This window comes from Chiloscyllium punctatum, chromosome 1, assembly GCF_047496795.1.
Source record: "Chiloscyllium punctatum isolate Juve2018m chromosome 1, sChiPun1.3, whole genome shotgun sequence".
Classification (NCBI taxonomy): domain Eukaryota; kingdom Metazoa; phylum Chordata; class Chondrichthyes; order Orectolobiformes; family Hemiscylliidae; genus Chiloscyllium; species Chiloscyllium punctatum.
Window position 1 is genome coordinate 67,544,133 of NC_092739.1, and position 15,663 is coordinate 67,559,795.

Here is a 15,663-nt window from a genome sequence, read left to right on the forward strand (position 1 = left end):
CTCTGTCCAAGTCATTCAGTATTCTGTATGTTTCAATAAGATCCCTTTCCCCATCCTTCTAAACTCCATCAAGTACTCAGAGGAACCTCTATTATCCAGCATTCGATTATCTGAATACCAGCTTATCTGGCAAAATCACAAGGTCCCGATGCTTGGCGAAACAATGTTATCTGGCATTCGATTAACCGAATGAAATATGCCCCACCAGTGTCCTTCGGATAATCGAGGTTCCTCTATAAACGTACCTCATGTGTTAAGCTTTTCATTCCTGGAACCATTCTCATGAACCTCCTCTGTACAAGCTCCAAGGTCAGTACATCCTCCCTGAGATATGGGTCCAAAAACTGTGCACAATACTTCAAATGTGGTCTGACCAGAGCCTAAAAGAGCCTCAGAAGTACATCCCTGCTTTTATATTCAAGTCATCACAAAATAAATGCATCATTGCTTCTGCCTTTCTAACTACTGACTCAACCTGCACGTTTACATTCAGAGACTCCTGAACTAGAACTCCCAAGTCTTTTTGCACTTCAGACTTCTGAATTTTCTGCCTATTTAGAAAATAGTTCATGCCTCAATTCCTTCCACCAAATGCATTACCTCACACTTTCCCATGTTGTACTCCATTTGCCACTTTTTTGCCCACTCTCCTAACCTGTCTAAAGCCTTCTGCAGCCTCTCCACCTCCTCAATGCTACCTGCCCCTCCAGCTATCCTGGCAAACTTAGCAAGAATGCCCTGCTCCTTCATCTAGATTGTGAATGTATAAAGTGATAACTTGTGGTCCCAACACTGAGCCTTGCAGAACACCACTTGTCACCTCCTGCCATCCCAAGAAGGACCTTTCTGTTCCCATTCTCTGCTTTCTGCCGGACAGACAAGCTTCTATCCATGCTAGCACGTTGCCTCTGACACCATAGACTCTAATCTTACTCAGCAGCCTCCCTGTGTGGCACTTTGCTAAAGGCCTTCGTGAAGTCCAGGTAGATAACATGTATTGGTTTTTCTTGGTCGAATCTGCTTGTTACTTCCTCAAAGAATTCTAGCAGATTTGTCAGGCACGACCTTCCTTGACCAAACCATGCTGACTTTGCCTTATTTTACCATACACTTCCAAGTATTCAGAAATCCCTTCCTTCACAATGGATTCCAGGATCGTACCCACAACCCAGGTTAGGCTAACTGGTCTGTAATTTTCCATCTTTTTCCCTACTCCTTATGAAATGTTTTACATTCTTCAAGCAGAATATCATATTTGAGCTTTCTGATCACCATGCTCATGAAATCTCTGATTTAAAAATAAAATCTTCAGGCTTGAAGAGAATCTTGTTTTTTTGTTAATTACAAGTAAAATCCACACCAAGCTTCAGACACAAAAGTAGAATAAATTCAAACTTTCGATGTGTACATCAAATCAACATTTTTGAGTGAGAGTGGTTAAAGATAAGGTACAGCACAGGGAAATGAATGCACAGTGAGGGGATTACACATTGCCAGATTTTGCCACCAAAGTAATAATAGTGCTGCTAACTATTACTGTTATTTATATCTATGTAGTTCACTAACTTCAGGCTAATGACAGATTTGTGCACAAATCTGAATATCTAAACGTTAAAGTTTGACTTGTGCCACTTCATAATTAGTCATACAAAAATGGGATTTTGCTGTCTGCATTGTGACATGTATTGATCGCAATTCTGTACGGAAGGCATTAAATAAATAGTGAAAATACTTTCGAATCATAAGATCTGCAGCACAAAAAAAGGCCCTTCAGCCCATCAAGCTGCACCAGTCAAAAACAGCCATCTAATTAATTCTAAGTTCTAGCACTTGGTCAATAGCAGTGCGTCCTTTGGCATTACAAGTTTACAGCTAAATACCTTTTAAATGATATGAGGGTTTCTACCTCTACCATCTTTTCAGGCCGTGAGTTCCAGATACCTATCACCCTCTTGGTGGAAACATTTTGCTCATATCCCCTCTAAATCGCTTGCACAATAGTTTGAATTTATGCCACCTGGTCATTGATCTCTCTGCCAAGGGGATCTCTTCTCTTCTTCCTGTCGATATCACGTGAAATTTTATAGATCTCAATCATACTCTTCTATTCTTTCCCTTACTTACTTAACTATTTTCTTCTTAAAATAGGATCGCAAAGTATTTAATAACAGGCCACATTCACATAAAATAATAATGCATCTTACCACACAGACTTCTGCTTGTTTACATGAACATGCTGGGCTAATCAGCAGCTCTAACTGAGCCCGCAGCCTCTCATCATCACCCAGCACCTGGTTGAACTTCTTCATGAAATCTTGTGCTTTTCCTGGATCAGGCAAATTTTCTGCTCATAGACAAAACAGATTTTAAGATTGTGCATTATTAATACTTACTGTATACAGCAATCAGAATTACTATTCTTAAAGAGAATTATTGAACATTTCCAAAATCTAACTTTATTGTCAGTAACTCTACCATTTGCACCACTAAGTTTCAAACTGGTAGTTTACTTACCATGAAATGAATTGTCTTAGTTCTTCCAAATAAGTTACGTTACACATAACAGTAAAAGTAAACTGAGAAAACAGGGGTGCCTGCCCCTTTGAGAAGCATTTCAAGTGAAACTCCTGATCTTTCCTACCTGTGCCCAAATACAACACTGCCCTCATCTTGTTATCTTCATTTATGTTTCAGGCAGTTGATAAAGTAGCCAAATTTAAAGCAATGTGACCAAAAGACTACATTCCCTCCTAACTGAAGGGATTCATTTCTAAGGCTTTTAATTTTGCATTGTTGACAAAGCAGATTTGTAGTAACTAGGTTAATTAACCACAACATATGCAGCTCACCACTTTAAAAAACTAAAATGATAAAAAAAATGCCAACCATCAATAAATAAATAATTCAAGAACATAAATGCAGCATCAACACTATGGCCCAGTAGGAAGGTGAATGGGAAATATGATACGTGGAAGGTCACTGCCAGAGGAACCAAAGGAGGAGAATCTTTGTTCAGTTATTATCTTCCACATACCATGGGTAACTTTTTATCTAAAGCCAAGACAAAAGCTTTGACAAACCACAGGCATGATCAGCTTTCAAAACTTCACAAATTGAAGCAAACTGATCAGTGGAACAATTCATTCCATTGGTTTTCAGTATTCAATATCAAATGGAACAGGTACGCCCAGAATTAAATCCCATAGATCATGTCTGAAAGTGTATTATTGATAGAGAATTCACAATCTACAAGCCTTTTGCTTTTCTTCAAAAGGAATCCAGATAACCAAATCATTGGATTAGAGGTCGGAGGTCAAATCACAAAATTAACGTCACCTTTATGAATTCAGAATTCTCTTACCAGTCAAGAACATTTAAAGACAATTAAGTTGAACAACAGAATCTTCAGAAGTGTAACAGTGGGAACTTAAAAGCTGACTGCTGCAGTTTCAGACAACTGTAAAGTGACAATTCCTACTGATGACCTAATACCTAGAAGTGGCTTAAATGACAGCAGATAGACCCTGCAATTCAAATCCTACCAAAGCCAAATTTTGGATCTTGCATATTTCCAGATTTATAAGTGTAGCCATTTGAAGGATGTCTTCCATTTTCACGAACAATCTGAGGATACGACCCAATTGGGCAGCCACTTAAAAAACAGGTCTTCCTGTGGCACTGACACATGGTTATCAGCCATGCTTTTGCTGATGCTAAATATCAGAGATTCAACACCTAATATTTTCAAACGGTGAGCATTACAAGAGCTTACTGACACATCCGATGTTAGACAGATTTCCATTTTCTTAAAGGTATCCAAGGCACATTTCTGGTGGTGTGATTCTCGGTGTCCAAATATGTTTTTGTGACAGGTGAAGAATTGATTAGAATGACCATTTAATTTGAAAACTGAGAAAGAAATGCATTCTTTTACTCAATACCAAAGATTTGTTAAAGGGAGATGAAGCTTGCTAAAATGGAGGGTATATTCCTTATTCAAAGAGATGATTTCACTTCATGAAACTGATAACACATCATTACAAAGACCAAAAAAGTTTGAGGCATGAACTGGTTACATTTAGAAAGAAAGATAAGGAGGCATGTATTGCAAATGCCTCAAACTCAAAACATTTTTTTTTAAAAACATGCTCAAGTTGATACCCAAAATTCTCATGATACATGGATTGCATTCCTGCTCGCCTTTTGTATTCCACTCAGACAATGGGTTGCATTTACAAATTATATTCTTTGTTGAGGCTCATCGATTTTGTCTATTCAGCTGTTTTTGTTGCCCAAATAGTAAATGAGATTTCTGAACGATAAACATAACAAACATGAACTGGTATTCAGTGTCATTCAAGTAACTTTACAGTTGATTCATGCAGAGTGTGGCACTAACATGCCCAGCAAAGATATATCCTAACTTTACAGACAGAAAGATAAAGACAGAGTCAAACAGAAGGAGACAGAGCGTAGAAATGATAGCGAGCTTGCAAAAAAAATCTCCTTCAGCTTATCACTTCTGGAGAACACAGCAAGGCAGATTTCCATGATACCAAGAGCCTATCAGTTTTTCAAACAAACTCCAGGAATTATGGAATAAGTCAACTTGTAGCATAGTGGTATTGCCAGGGAACTGCCAAAGACCTGGTCTAGGGGCATGGGTTCAAATCCCTGATTAATAAATCTTGATTTCACTAGTTTCAATTTAGCATTCAGAAAATGAACAATGACAGATGCATATCAAACCAAGACATTTAGGTGAAGAGTACCAGCCCCATTACTCCTTGTCAATTCAGTGTCTTGCCTTTGTTTGTTTTTGGTGGTGGTACCTGGAGTTGGGGAAAACGCACACAAAATTCCAAAAGTAGTCTAACCAATGTCCTGTACAGCCGCAAAATGACCTCCAACTCCTATACTCTATGCTCTGACCAATAAAGGAAAGAATACCATCTTCACGATCCTATCTAACTGTGATTCCACTTTCAAGGAATTACAAACCTGCACTCCAAGGCCTCAGCAACACTCTCTAGGATCTTATCATTAAGTCTTGTTCTGATTTGCCTTTCCAAAATGCAGCACCTCACATTTATCTAAATTAAGTCTGCCACTTCTCAGATCATTGGGCCAGCTGATCAAGATCTTGTTGTACGGAGGTAACCTTCTTTGCTGTCCACTACATCTCCAATTTTGGTGTCATCTGCAAACTTGCTATCTATACCTCCTATGTTCACATCCAAATCATTTATATAAATGACAATGAGCAATGGACCCAGCACCAATCCTTGTGGCATCCCACTGGTCACAGACCTCCAGTCTGTAAAGTAACCCTCGACCACCACCCTCTGTCTTCTATTTTGAGTCAGTTATGTATTCAAATGGCTAGTTCTCCCTACATTCCATGTGATATAACCTTTCTAAGCAGTCTACCATGGGGAACCTTGTTGAACGCCTTACTGAAGTCCATGCAGATTACGATCACTGCTCTACCGTCATCAAACTTCTTTGTTACTCTTCAAAAAACTCAATCTAGTTAGTGAGAGATGATTTCACACGCACAAAGCCATGTTGACTATCCCTAATGTATCCTTCCCTTTCCAAATATAAGTAAATCCTGTCCCTCAGGATTCCCTGCAACAACTTGCCCATCACTGATGTCAGGCTCACCAGTCTATAATTCCCTGGCTTTTCCTTACCACCCTTCTTAAACATTAGCCAACCTCCAGTCTTCCAGCACCCCAGCTGTGACAATCAATGACAGAAACATCTCAGCAAGGGGCCTAGCAATTCTTTCCTTAGATTCTCATAGAGTTCCACAGTATACCTGATCAGGGCCAGGGGGATGTAGCCATCTTTATGCATAGTAAGTCATCCAGCACTTCCTCCTCTATAATATGGAAATTTTTCAACATGTCACCATCTGTTTTCCTACATTCTATATCTGCCATGTCCTTCTCCATAGTAAATACTCACTTTGTACCTCCTATGGTTCCACACATAGGCTGCCCTGTTGATCTTTGAGGGGCCCTATTTTCTCCCTAGTTACCCTTTTATACTTCATGTATTTATAAAATCTCTTAGGACTCTCCTTAATCCTATTTCCCAAAACCATCTCATGTCCCCTTTTTGCCCTCCTGATTTTCCTCTTAAGTATACTCCTATTGCCTTTAAACTCTTCTAAGGATTCACTTGACCTCTGCTGTCTATAGCTGACATATGCTTCCTTCTTTTTCTTGACCAAAACTTCAAATTTCTCTAGTCATCCAGCTTTCCCTACACCTAGCAGCCTTGCCTTTAAACCTAACAGGAATATACTGTCTCTGGGCTCTCGTTATATCATTTTTGAAGACTTCTGCGAACATCCACGCCCAATCAACTTTTGAAAGTTCTTGCCTAATACTTTCAAAATTTGTCTTCCCCCAATTTAGAACTTCAACTTTTAGATCCAGTCTATCCTTTTCAATCGCTATTTTAAAACTAATAGAATTATGGTCGCTGGCCCCAAAATGCTCCCCACTGATCCCTCAGTCAATTGTCCTGCCTTATTTCCCAAGAGTAGATCAAGTTTTTCACCTTCTCCAATAGGTACATCCACATACTGAATCAGAAAATATTAGTGTACACACCTAACAAATTCCTCTCCATCTGAACCCTTAATATGGTGGTGTGCGTGTGGGGGTAAAAGTAATAGGAGTTGTGGGGGGTGGTTTGGCACAGTTACATCCCAATAAGATGATCATCTCTTTCTTACTTCTCAGTTCCACCCAAGTAATGTATTCCCAGGAATATCCTCCCCTTAGTCAGCAGTAATTTGAACCCTTGTCAAAAACACCACTCTCGCTCCCTCTTCATATTCTCCCTATAGCATTTGTATCCTAAAACATTAAGCTGCCAGTCCTGTCCAACCCTAAGCCACACCTCTGTAATCACTATAATATCCCAGTCTCATGTTCCTAACCATGCCTTGAGTTCATCTGCCTTCCCTATTAGGCCTCTTGCATTGAAAGAAATGCTGTTTAATTCATCAGTCCTACCTAGTTCTCTGCTTTGCTCCTGCCTGCCCTGACTGCTTGACTTAACCCTTTTCTCAACTGTACCCAGTCTTAGACTGATCTCTTTCCTCACGATATCCCTGGGTGTCTCCCCAACCTTAATAATTTAATCGAACTTCTGGGTAGTTCGATCAAATCTCCCTGCCAGTATATTAGTTCCCTTCCAATTCAAGTGCAACCTTTCTTCCTTATACAGGTCACTTCTATCCCAGATGAGATTCCAATGATCCAAAATGTGAACCGTTCTCAACTGCACCAGCTCCACAGTCATGCATTCATCTGCTCTACCCTCCTATTCTTACCCTCACTAGCTCGTAGTCCCGAAGGTAAACTGGATATTATGACCCTTGAGGACCTCCTAATCGAACTCCTGTCTAACTTCCTACATTCTCCCTTCAGAATCTCAATCTGTTCTCTTCCCATATCATTAGTTCCAACATGCACAACAACCTCCTGCTGGTCCCACTCCCCTTTGAGATATTCTGCACTCTCTCCGACATATCCTTGATCCTGGTACCAGGAGGTCAACATTGATTTCTCGCTACTGGCTGCGGAAAAGTCTAACTGTGCCTGTGACTACAGAGTCCCCTATCACAATTGATCACTCGGAACTTGAGCCAGTTATATTTAAGCCAGTCTCTGTATCAGAAACTTGACTGTTCGTGCTACATTCCAGAAAGTCCATCGGCCTCTACATTTTCCAAAACAGCATACTTGTTTGAGATGGGGATGGCCATAGGAGTCTCCTGCACTATCTGCCCCCTTCATCTACCTTTTCTGGAAATAACCCATCTACCCGACTGTATCTGTGGTTCTTCTCCCTCCCTATAACCGCCATTCATTACACCTCTTAGCTCCTGTAAATTCCTCATTGGCTCTAGCTGCCACTCCAACCGATCCATGCAATCTGATAGGATTTGCAACCAAACACACTTCCTGCAAACATAATCATCGGTAACGTGGAAACTCTCCCTAATCTCCCATACCCAATAAGAGCACATCACTCCATGAAAGGTCATCTTTGCACTTTAACAATCAAAAAACCCAGTAAATAGCACCATCTTACTGCTCTAAAAAACACTGATCCAGGCTAACTTTGAACTTATGGCTTATATTTTTAAAATTTAAGCAAGAGACATCTCAATAAAAAACACAATCAAAAACAAAGTCCTTCACTACTCACTATTGTAGATTTACAGCAAGGTAACATTTAATAACAATGCAGTTTGCAAATGAAAAGGTTTTAACTACAAAGCTAAGAAGCAATTTAGAGATGCTGTGTTTTAGGACTAGAACTTGTGTGCAAATCATGCACCTCATCACTGAATGAGACCAACAAAGCTTCAGCACTATGAATGAAGAAAAGCCAAGGCCTTTCAAGGCAATCAAGAAATAAATTGGTCAAAAACTCAAGAATGCTGTGAAATCCTTAAAACTTGATTTTTTATTTGCTTTGCTTTAATTGGAAGAAAGGTGTAAAGGTAAGACAACCATTGACAGTATTTGACAGGCATAAACACATCAGATTCCAAAGTTTAGGGAAACAGGATTATTCACATATTCAATCAAGAGATTCACATCTGCAAATAGGGAGCAAAGTAATATCGGAAATTAAGGTAATTAAGCATATCATACAATCAAATTATATTCAGTCAAATAAACAGATACAACTTTCACAAAAAAAAGGAAAATTCTTTCAGAATAAATGTCAACTGCTACATCTTAAACCACACCCCGCCCCAAAAAATTACAAAACAAATTAGGTACTTACTTGCTATCGCCATGAGCTTGGCAAACATTGCAGTATTGTTTGCTTCTGACTGGAAAAAGACAAAGGATTAAAATTAGGAAAACAGATCTTACTCTTGTTTGAAAAGAAACATTTTTTTGGAAGAGGTGATGCTCACTTTCAAATTTTGTTATGCTTCTCTTCTTTAAAAAAATAAATCAAATAACATTCCAGAAGAATTGGTAAAATATCAGAACATAATTTATTCAGTTTTTGATCAAAATGATATGCTCATGAAAATATTATAGAGTAAGTCAGACTTACAGCAGGCTGTTTGTGCAGGTCTAATAACTCCCGGACATGACTCCGTAACATGTTCTGGCACTTCCACATTTCGTTCAATGCTCTGTGGGAGAAACCAAGATTTAGAATTGAAAATAGTTCTGTTTCTCAGCCATTTCAGAAATCCCTTGAGGAAACTGCTCTAGGCCTAAAGTCACAAAGCACAGAACGGACAAGGATCGCAGACTTTCCTCCAAAAGGAGGTAAATAAATGGCATTTCACAACTGTGCAGTTTTTTCATCATCACCATTGTTGCTATTGGCTTTTTATTCCAGATTTGCTTAAGTAATTTAAATACCCTAACCCACCAGGGTAGAAATTTGACAGAGGGAGAGAGTGCAATCTTCTGCATCCCATTTCTAGTTTCCATGCCAACACTCTCAAGTTGTTGTAAGATGTAGCGACTGTGCATTCACTCATTAGTCATAAAACAAACCAATTTGTTTCAGAGATGTGCTTAACCAGAATTTTTCCCTGTAGAGTGTAAACAGTTAGACCAATAATATGATTATGCAATATTGCTCTAAAAGCAAAAAAATTAAGATTTTGACAGTGGAAAAAATATCTAAAAATGTGATAAAAGAACAGACAAATTACTTTGCAAGAAAAAAATGAAGTTAAAGCCCTTTTGACTAAATGATTCCTCTTTTCAAGACTGGAATTTAAGTAAACAATTATGTCAAGCTAAACAATGGATAAGTTTAAACTGAAAATCTCTTTACTGCATACTCATTACTGGAGCTATTTTATAGTATAGGAATACTTTAATTACAAACAGTTATGCAAGCACGATCACAAAACAATAAAATGGAATTGGGTAAGCAATACCAGATACAGCAAGGCTGAGGTGCAACACACTGATTGCATAAAACCAGTTTCTCCACAAGTGGTCTCATGCCATGGAGTGAACATATCGTGGGTAATAACTTAGTTTGCCTTATAAAGTTGCTTTTTATCATTAATTAAATTCTCCTTACAGTACTTGCATTGTGTTTTACATTTATAGGTATAATTCCCAAGATTTTTTACCAACATATTGCTAGCTGTGTCTTTCAGGTGAGGTCAATTTCTTAGAGTATCATTTGTCAGCATGATTGTCTTGTAGCATCAATGTTTTAAATTCTGAATTTAATGTTGTGTTTTTTTTTGTAGCTGGGACCAGTAGATTGAGGACCATGGTAGCCCACTTACTGAACTCCTTGAATATCGAAGCAACCCAGGTCGAAAATGCCACAAGATCTGGGTAAGATCTAGGCTTGGGCTGACAAATGGTACGAAATAATCGCATCACACATAAGTGCCAGGCAATAACCATACCCAACCAGAGTAACTAACCATCCACCCTTAATGTTCAATGACACGACCATCACGGAATCGTCCCCACTCTCAACATCCTGGAGTGGGGTTCCCGTTGACCTGAAACTGAACAGGATTAAACGTATAAATACTATGGTCATGAAATCAGGTCAGGGAGTGACTCACCTCCCTACTCCACAAAGCCCATCTACCACCTACAAGGCACACGTCAGGAGTGTGACTTGCCCACTTGCCTGGATGAATGCAGATGCAACACTCAAGAAGCTTGGCATGATCGAAGACAAAGCAGCTTGCTAGATTAGCACCATATCCACAAACATTTAACTCCCTCCAACATTCAGCAGAGGCAGTATGTATGATGTAGAAGACGCACTTAACTGATCAAGGCTCTTGAGACACTTCTTTCCAAATCCACGACCACTGCCATCTAGAATAAGGGCAGCAGATACTAGAGAACATATTGACCTATAGGCTCTCCTCCAAGCCACTCTCAATCTTGATTTGAAAATACATCGCCCTCCTTGGAGCACTGCTGGGTCAAAATCTGCAAACTCTCTCTGAATGCATTATGGGTGTAGCTGCATAAAGTGGACAGCAGCGCATCAAGATAGCAACTCATCACCGCATTCTCAAGGCTAACTAGGGATGGGCAATAAATGCAGCCCAAGCCAGCAACGTATATAAAACAAAACCCTGTTTTGCATCAGAATTCCAGGAAACTTCATAAGTTCAAAAAAAGAACTTGAGTTGCTTGAGCTGAACTCAAAAATTTCAAAGCTTGGAGGTACTGGTGCCACTGTACTACATCTGGGAATCATGATCATGAGTTTCATGAAATAGTCACCCCACTTCCACAGAAGATGCTGGCAGTGAGAGAAAGACAGACCACCAGACTGTGTAAGGAGAAGACACAAATACTGCTGCAAACTCCCAAGCCATGGGCATTTACTAATTAGTTTCAGTCTTGAATAAGGGGGTCTGTGACAAGTCCTTGGAGAAATTTTACAAATAAAAACCTCATCACTAGGAGAAATTTGAAAGTCTATGTGGAAAAGACTAAAATTTATCTGTCTTTCCAAGAACTGCTCTGCATGTGACTCCAGACCTGAAACAAGGTGGTTGTCTATTACCTGCCCTCCTCAATGGTGCTCAGAAAAACTAGGAGACAGTGAGGTCTGCAGATGTTGGAGATCAGAGTTGAGTGTGTGTTGCTGGAAAAGCACAGCACGCCAGGCAGCATCCCAGGAGCAGGAGTAGGGAATGGTACCTGAAGGGCTTCAGCCCAAAATGTCGATTTTCCTGCTCCTCGAATGCTGCCTGACCTGCTGTGCTTTTCCAGCAACACACACAACTGCTAAGAAAACCGCTTCGCTCAAAAGTAAGTGGCATGTGAAACAAATGCTGACCTTCCCACCAATATCCAAATTCCATTAAAGAATGAAAAGTTAGGTTTTAACAAGTGTTGGGAAGTGGAAAATGAAAGTAGAAAAGCAGAGAAGTTTTGAGAAAAAGCTAGAATCATTACGGCCCTTGCAGCTGAAGGTACAGTCATCAATGGTACAGCATTTAAAATCAGAAATGGTCTCGAAGCTAGAATTACAGCACTGCAGGTGTAGTTGGTGAAGACAACAGGGATAAGGAAAGATGAGATTACATGAACAATGAATTATTGAGTAGACCATTCAGCACCTTTGAGCCTGATCCAGCAATGGCGAGATTCAAGAACTGAGTTTACAATATGATAATGTAGCTAATATTTAGCAGGAGCCAATGAAGGTTCGTGAGCATGGGTTCTATGAATGGGACTCTAGCCAAGATAGGAAACAAGCAACAAAGTTTTGGAGATCAGGCAGATGTGTGTGGTAATACTGAAGTCTCGAGGCAAAGGAATGGCTGAGGCTTTAAGCATCAACGAAATTGAGGCTCACTTAAAAGGGACCTGGCATAGGTCGAATGAAAAAGGTAACTGCAGGACAGAGCAGCAAATCAGAGCACTGGTGGCCATGCATAGAAGAGATAACCTAATACAAACTAGGCATCCTCTGTGAAGGAAAAGTGTTGATCAACAGCTAATGTGCCTTGCATTACAAAGGAAATCAAAATTAAAAACACAAAGGATTATAAAAATACCAACAGGAAAATTTAGTTAAGAGCTTGTGATGTTGTAAGTATTGGTGGGAATTTGAAAAGTTAAACAGGATGCAGCAAAGTCAGAAAAAGAAATCGCAGGAAGCAATAAATTGAACATGTTATAAGAGAATTAGTACTTAATAGGGTTAACCAACAACACAGGAGAAACTTCACCCACTTGGATATAAAAAACTGGTCCTTGAAGGAACTAACCAGTTATTTCAGTATTGCAGTGCTCCACTGTACTGGACGTTTTTCTAAGTTGTGTCCTAAAATATTTCTGCAGCAATAGAGCTGAATTTCAAAAGTGAGGTGAGAGTGGCAGCCCTCGTCATCAAGGCTGCATTCGACAATGTGGCATCAAGGAGCTCTGGCGAAACTGGAATCAATGGATATTAGGGAGAAAACTCTCCAGTAGTTGGAGTCATACCTGACACATAGGAACTGGCACTACATCCACAAGCATCCACTCTTTCCACCGCCAACACTCAGTAGCAGTAGCGTGTACCATCTACAAAATGCACTGCACAAATTCACCAAAGATCCTCAGACAGCACCTTCCAAGCCCCAGACCACTTGCATCAAGTTCTCCTCTAAGCTACATACCATCCTGACTTGGAAATATATTGCTGTTCCTTCACAGTTACTGGGTCAAACTTCTGGAACTCCTTCCCTAAGGGCATTGTGGGTCAACCCACAGCAGGAGGGCTGCAGCGGTTCAAGGTGGCAGCTCACCACCATCTTCTCAAGGGTCGGGCAATAAATGTTGGCCAGTCAGCGATGCCCACAACCCACAAACGTATAAATTTTTAAAAAGCCTCTGTACAGTCACATCCTTTAGACTCAAAATGCATGAGAAAACACATACAACATGGCACAGGTTAGTGGTAAACCAGAAGATTAGGAAAAGTTTAAAAACCAACAAGACAATAAAAAAATTTGATAAAATAAATTGTAAGGGAAAACTAGCAAGCAATATTTTTAAAATGTCAGACCTTCTTTAAATATATAAAAAGACAGAAAGAGATGCTAAAGTGAACAAAGGCGCTTAGATTAAGGCTAGGGAAGTAACAAGTGGGGAACCATGAAATGGTCGTGTTGAATAAATGCTTTGTATCAGTCGCCATGTGAGAAGACAGAAACAGCAGTCATCAAATACAGTAGCAGTAAGCAGATGGGAGGGCTGATAAACATGATACCACATTTCCTGAGTGGGAAGAGCAATAAACCACGTAACTATGCATCTGTCAGTCTAACATCAATGGTGAGAAAATCAGAAAACATTATCAGGGACTATAAACCCTTTTTGGAAACACAAGGCTACCTGGATTTATTAAAAGAAAGCAGTGCCTCAACTATTTTGACTGAATTCCTTGATGAGCTATTGGAGAAGGTTCAAAGTAGTGCACTTCAGGAAGGGCAATGCAACAAAATGCCACACAAATAATGTAAATCATTCTGTAGAACATAAAATTTAACCTGAAATAACACTTACTTTACTGCATTTGGGTCCAAGGAAGCATAAAGGTAATACAAACACTTCATTCTTTCCTCAGTCTCCAGATTATGTGGAACAAGGTACTGAGCGAAGATTTTTTCCACCAATAATCTAACCAAAGAGGAAAACACAAAGTATGAGATAAAAAATTGGCTAATGCTAGACATGCATACAGGTTGGATATATACATTTACATAATAAAATACTCCAGTCCCAAACAAGACCTCTGAACTTGTTTGTCTCCCAACATGCGCAACTCCCAAGAGGGAGGGTAGCAGCCTCCTGGTAATGTCACCAGCTGGAAATCCATTGAACCAGGCTAATTTTTCAGGGACGTAGTGGGAATCCCATTACAGCAGGTACTGAAATTTAAATTCAATAAAATCTGAAATTACAAGCTAGTCTAATGGGCGAATGTGTAGCCGTTGCCAACTGCCGTTTAAAAAAAGCTACTTCATTCATGTCCTTTTGGGAAGGAAATCTGTCATCGTTATCACATCTGGCCTCCATGTGACTCCAGAACCACAGCAAGTGGTTGGACATAACTGTCTTAGCTGAGATAAACATTCATTTCAAGGACAATTAGGGAGGGGCAGAAAATGCTGGACATCCATGCACGAACAAAAATATTCAGCTCCACCACTGTTCATCCCAAAGTCCAGAGCACACCTGCACCAAATATTAAATAAGACCATAAGACATAGGAGCGGAAGTAAAGCCATTCGGCCCATCGAGTCCACTCCGCTATTCAATCATGGCTGATGGGCATTTCAACTCACTTACCCGCATTCTCCCCGTAGCCCTTAATTCCTTGTAACATCAAGAATTTAACAATTTCTGCCTTGAAGACATTTAGCGTCCCAGCCTCCACTGCACTCTGTGGCAATGAATTCCACAGGCCCACCACTCTCTGGCTGAAGAAATGTCTCCGCATTTCTGTTCTGAATTTACCCTCTCCAATTCTAAGGCTGTGTCCACGGGTCCTAGTCTCCTCGCCTAATGGAAACAATTTCCCAGCGTCCACCCTCTCCAAGCCATGTATTATCTTGTAAGTTTCTATTAGATCTCCCCTTAATCTTCTAAACTCCAATGAATACAATCTCAGGATCCTTAGCTGTTCCTCATACGTTAGACATACCATTCCAGGGATCATCCGTGTGAATCTCCGCTGGACACGTTCCAGTGCCAGTATGTCCTTCCTGAGGTGTGGGGACCAAAACTGGACACAGTACTCCAAATGGGGCCTAACCAGAGCTTTATAAAGTCTCAGTAGCACAACGGTGCTTTTATATTCCAACCCTCTTGAGAGAAATTGACAATATTGCATTCGCTTTCTTAATCACGGACTCAACCTGCATGTTTACCTTTAGAGAATCCTCAACTAGCACTCCCAGATCCCTTTGTACTTTGGCTTTACGAATTTTCTCACCGTTTAGAAAGTAGTCCATGCTTGTATTTTTTTTTCCAAAGTGCAAGACCTCGCATTTGCTCACATTGAATTCCATCAGCCATTTCCTGGACCACTCTTCCAAACTGTCTAGATCCTTCTGCAGCCTCCCCACTTCCTCAGTACTACCTGCCTGTCCACCTAACT

General features: G+C 40.0%; 1 protein-coding gene across 7 annotated transcripts in view; it reads right to left on the reverse strand.

Annotated features, from left to right (window-relative positions):
• The window catches only part of pds5a (PDS5 cohesin associated factor A), a 224,731-nt gene that overhangs the window by 74,016 nt on the left and 135,052 nt on the right, over window positions 1-15,663 (reverse strand). For all 7 annotated transcript variants that reach the window (XM_072567821.1, XM_072567817.1, XM_072567818.1 and 4 more), the window contains exons 13-16: window positions 14,067-14,180; window positions 9,106-9,187; window positions 8,824-8,872; window positions 2,205-2,344 (exon numbers count right to left, since the gene is read on the reverse strand). In XM_072567821.1, coding sequence (XP_072423922.1) covers window positions 2,205-2,344; window positions 8,824-8,872; window positions 9,106-9,187; window positions 14,067-14,180 — 385 coding nt within the window. The remainder of the gene's footprint in view (window positions 1-2,204; window positions 2,345-8,823; window positions 8,873-9,105; window positions 9,188-14,066; window positions 14,181-15,663) is intronic.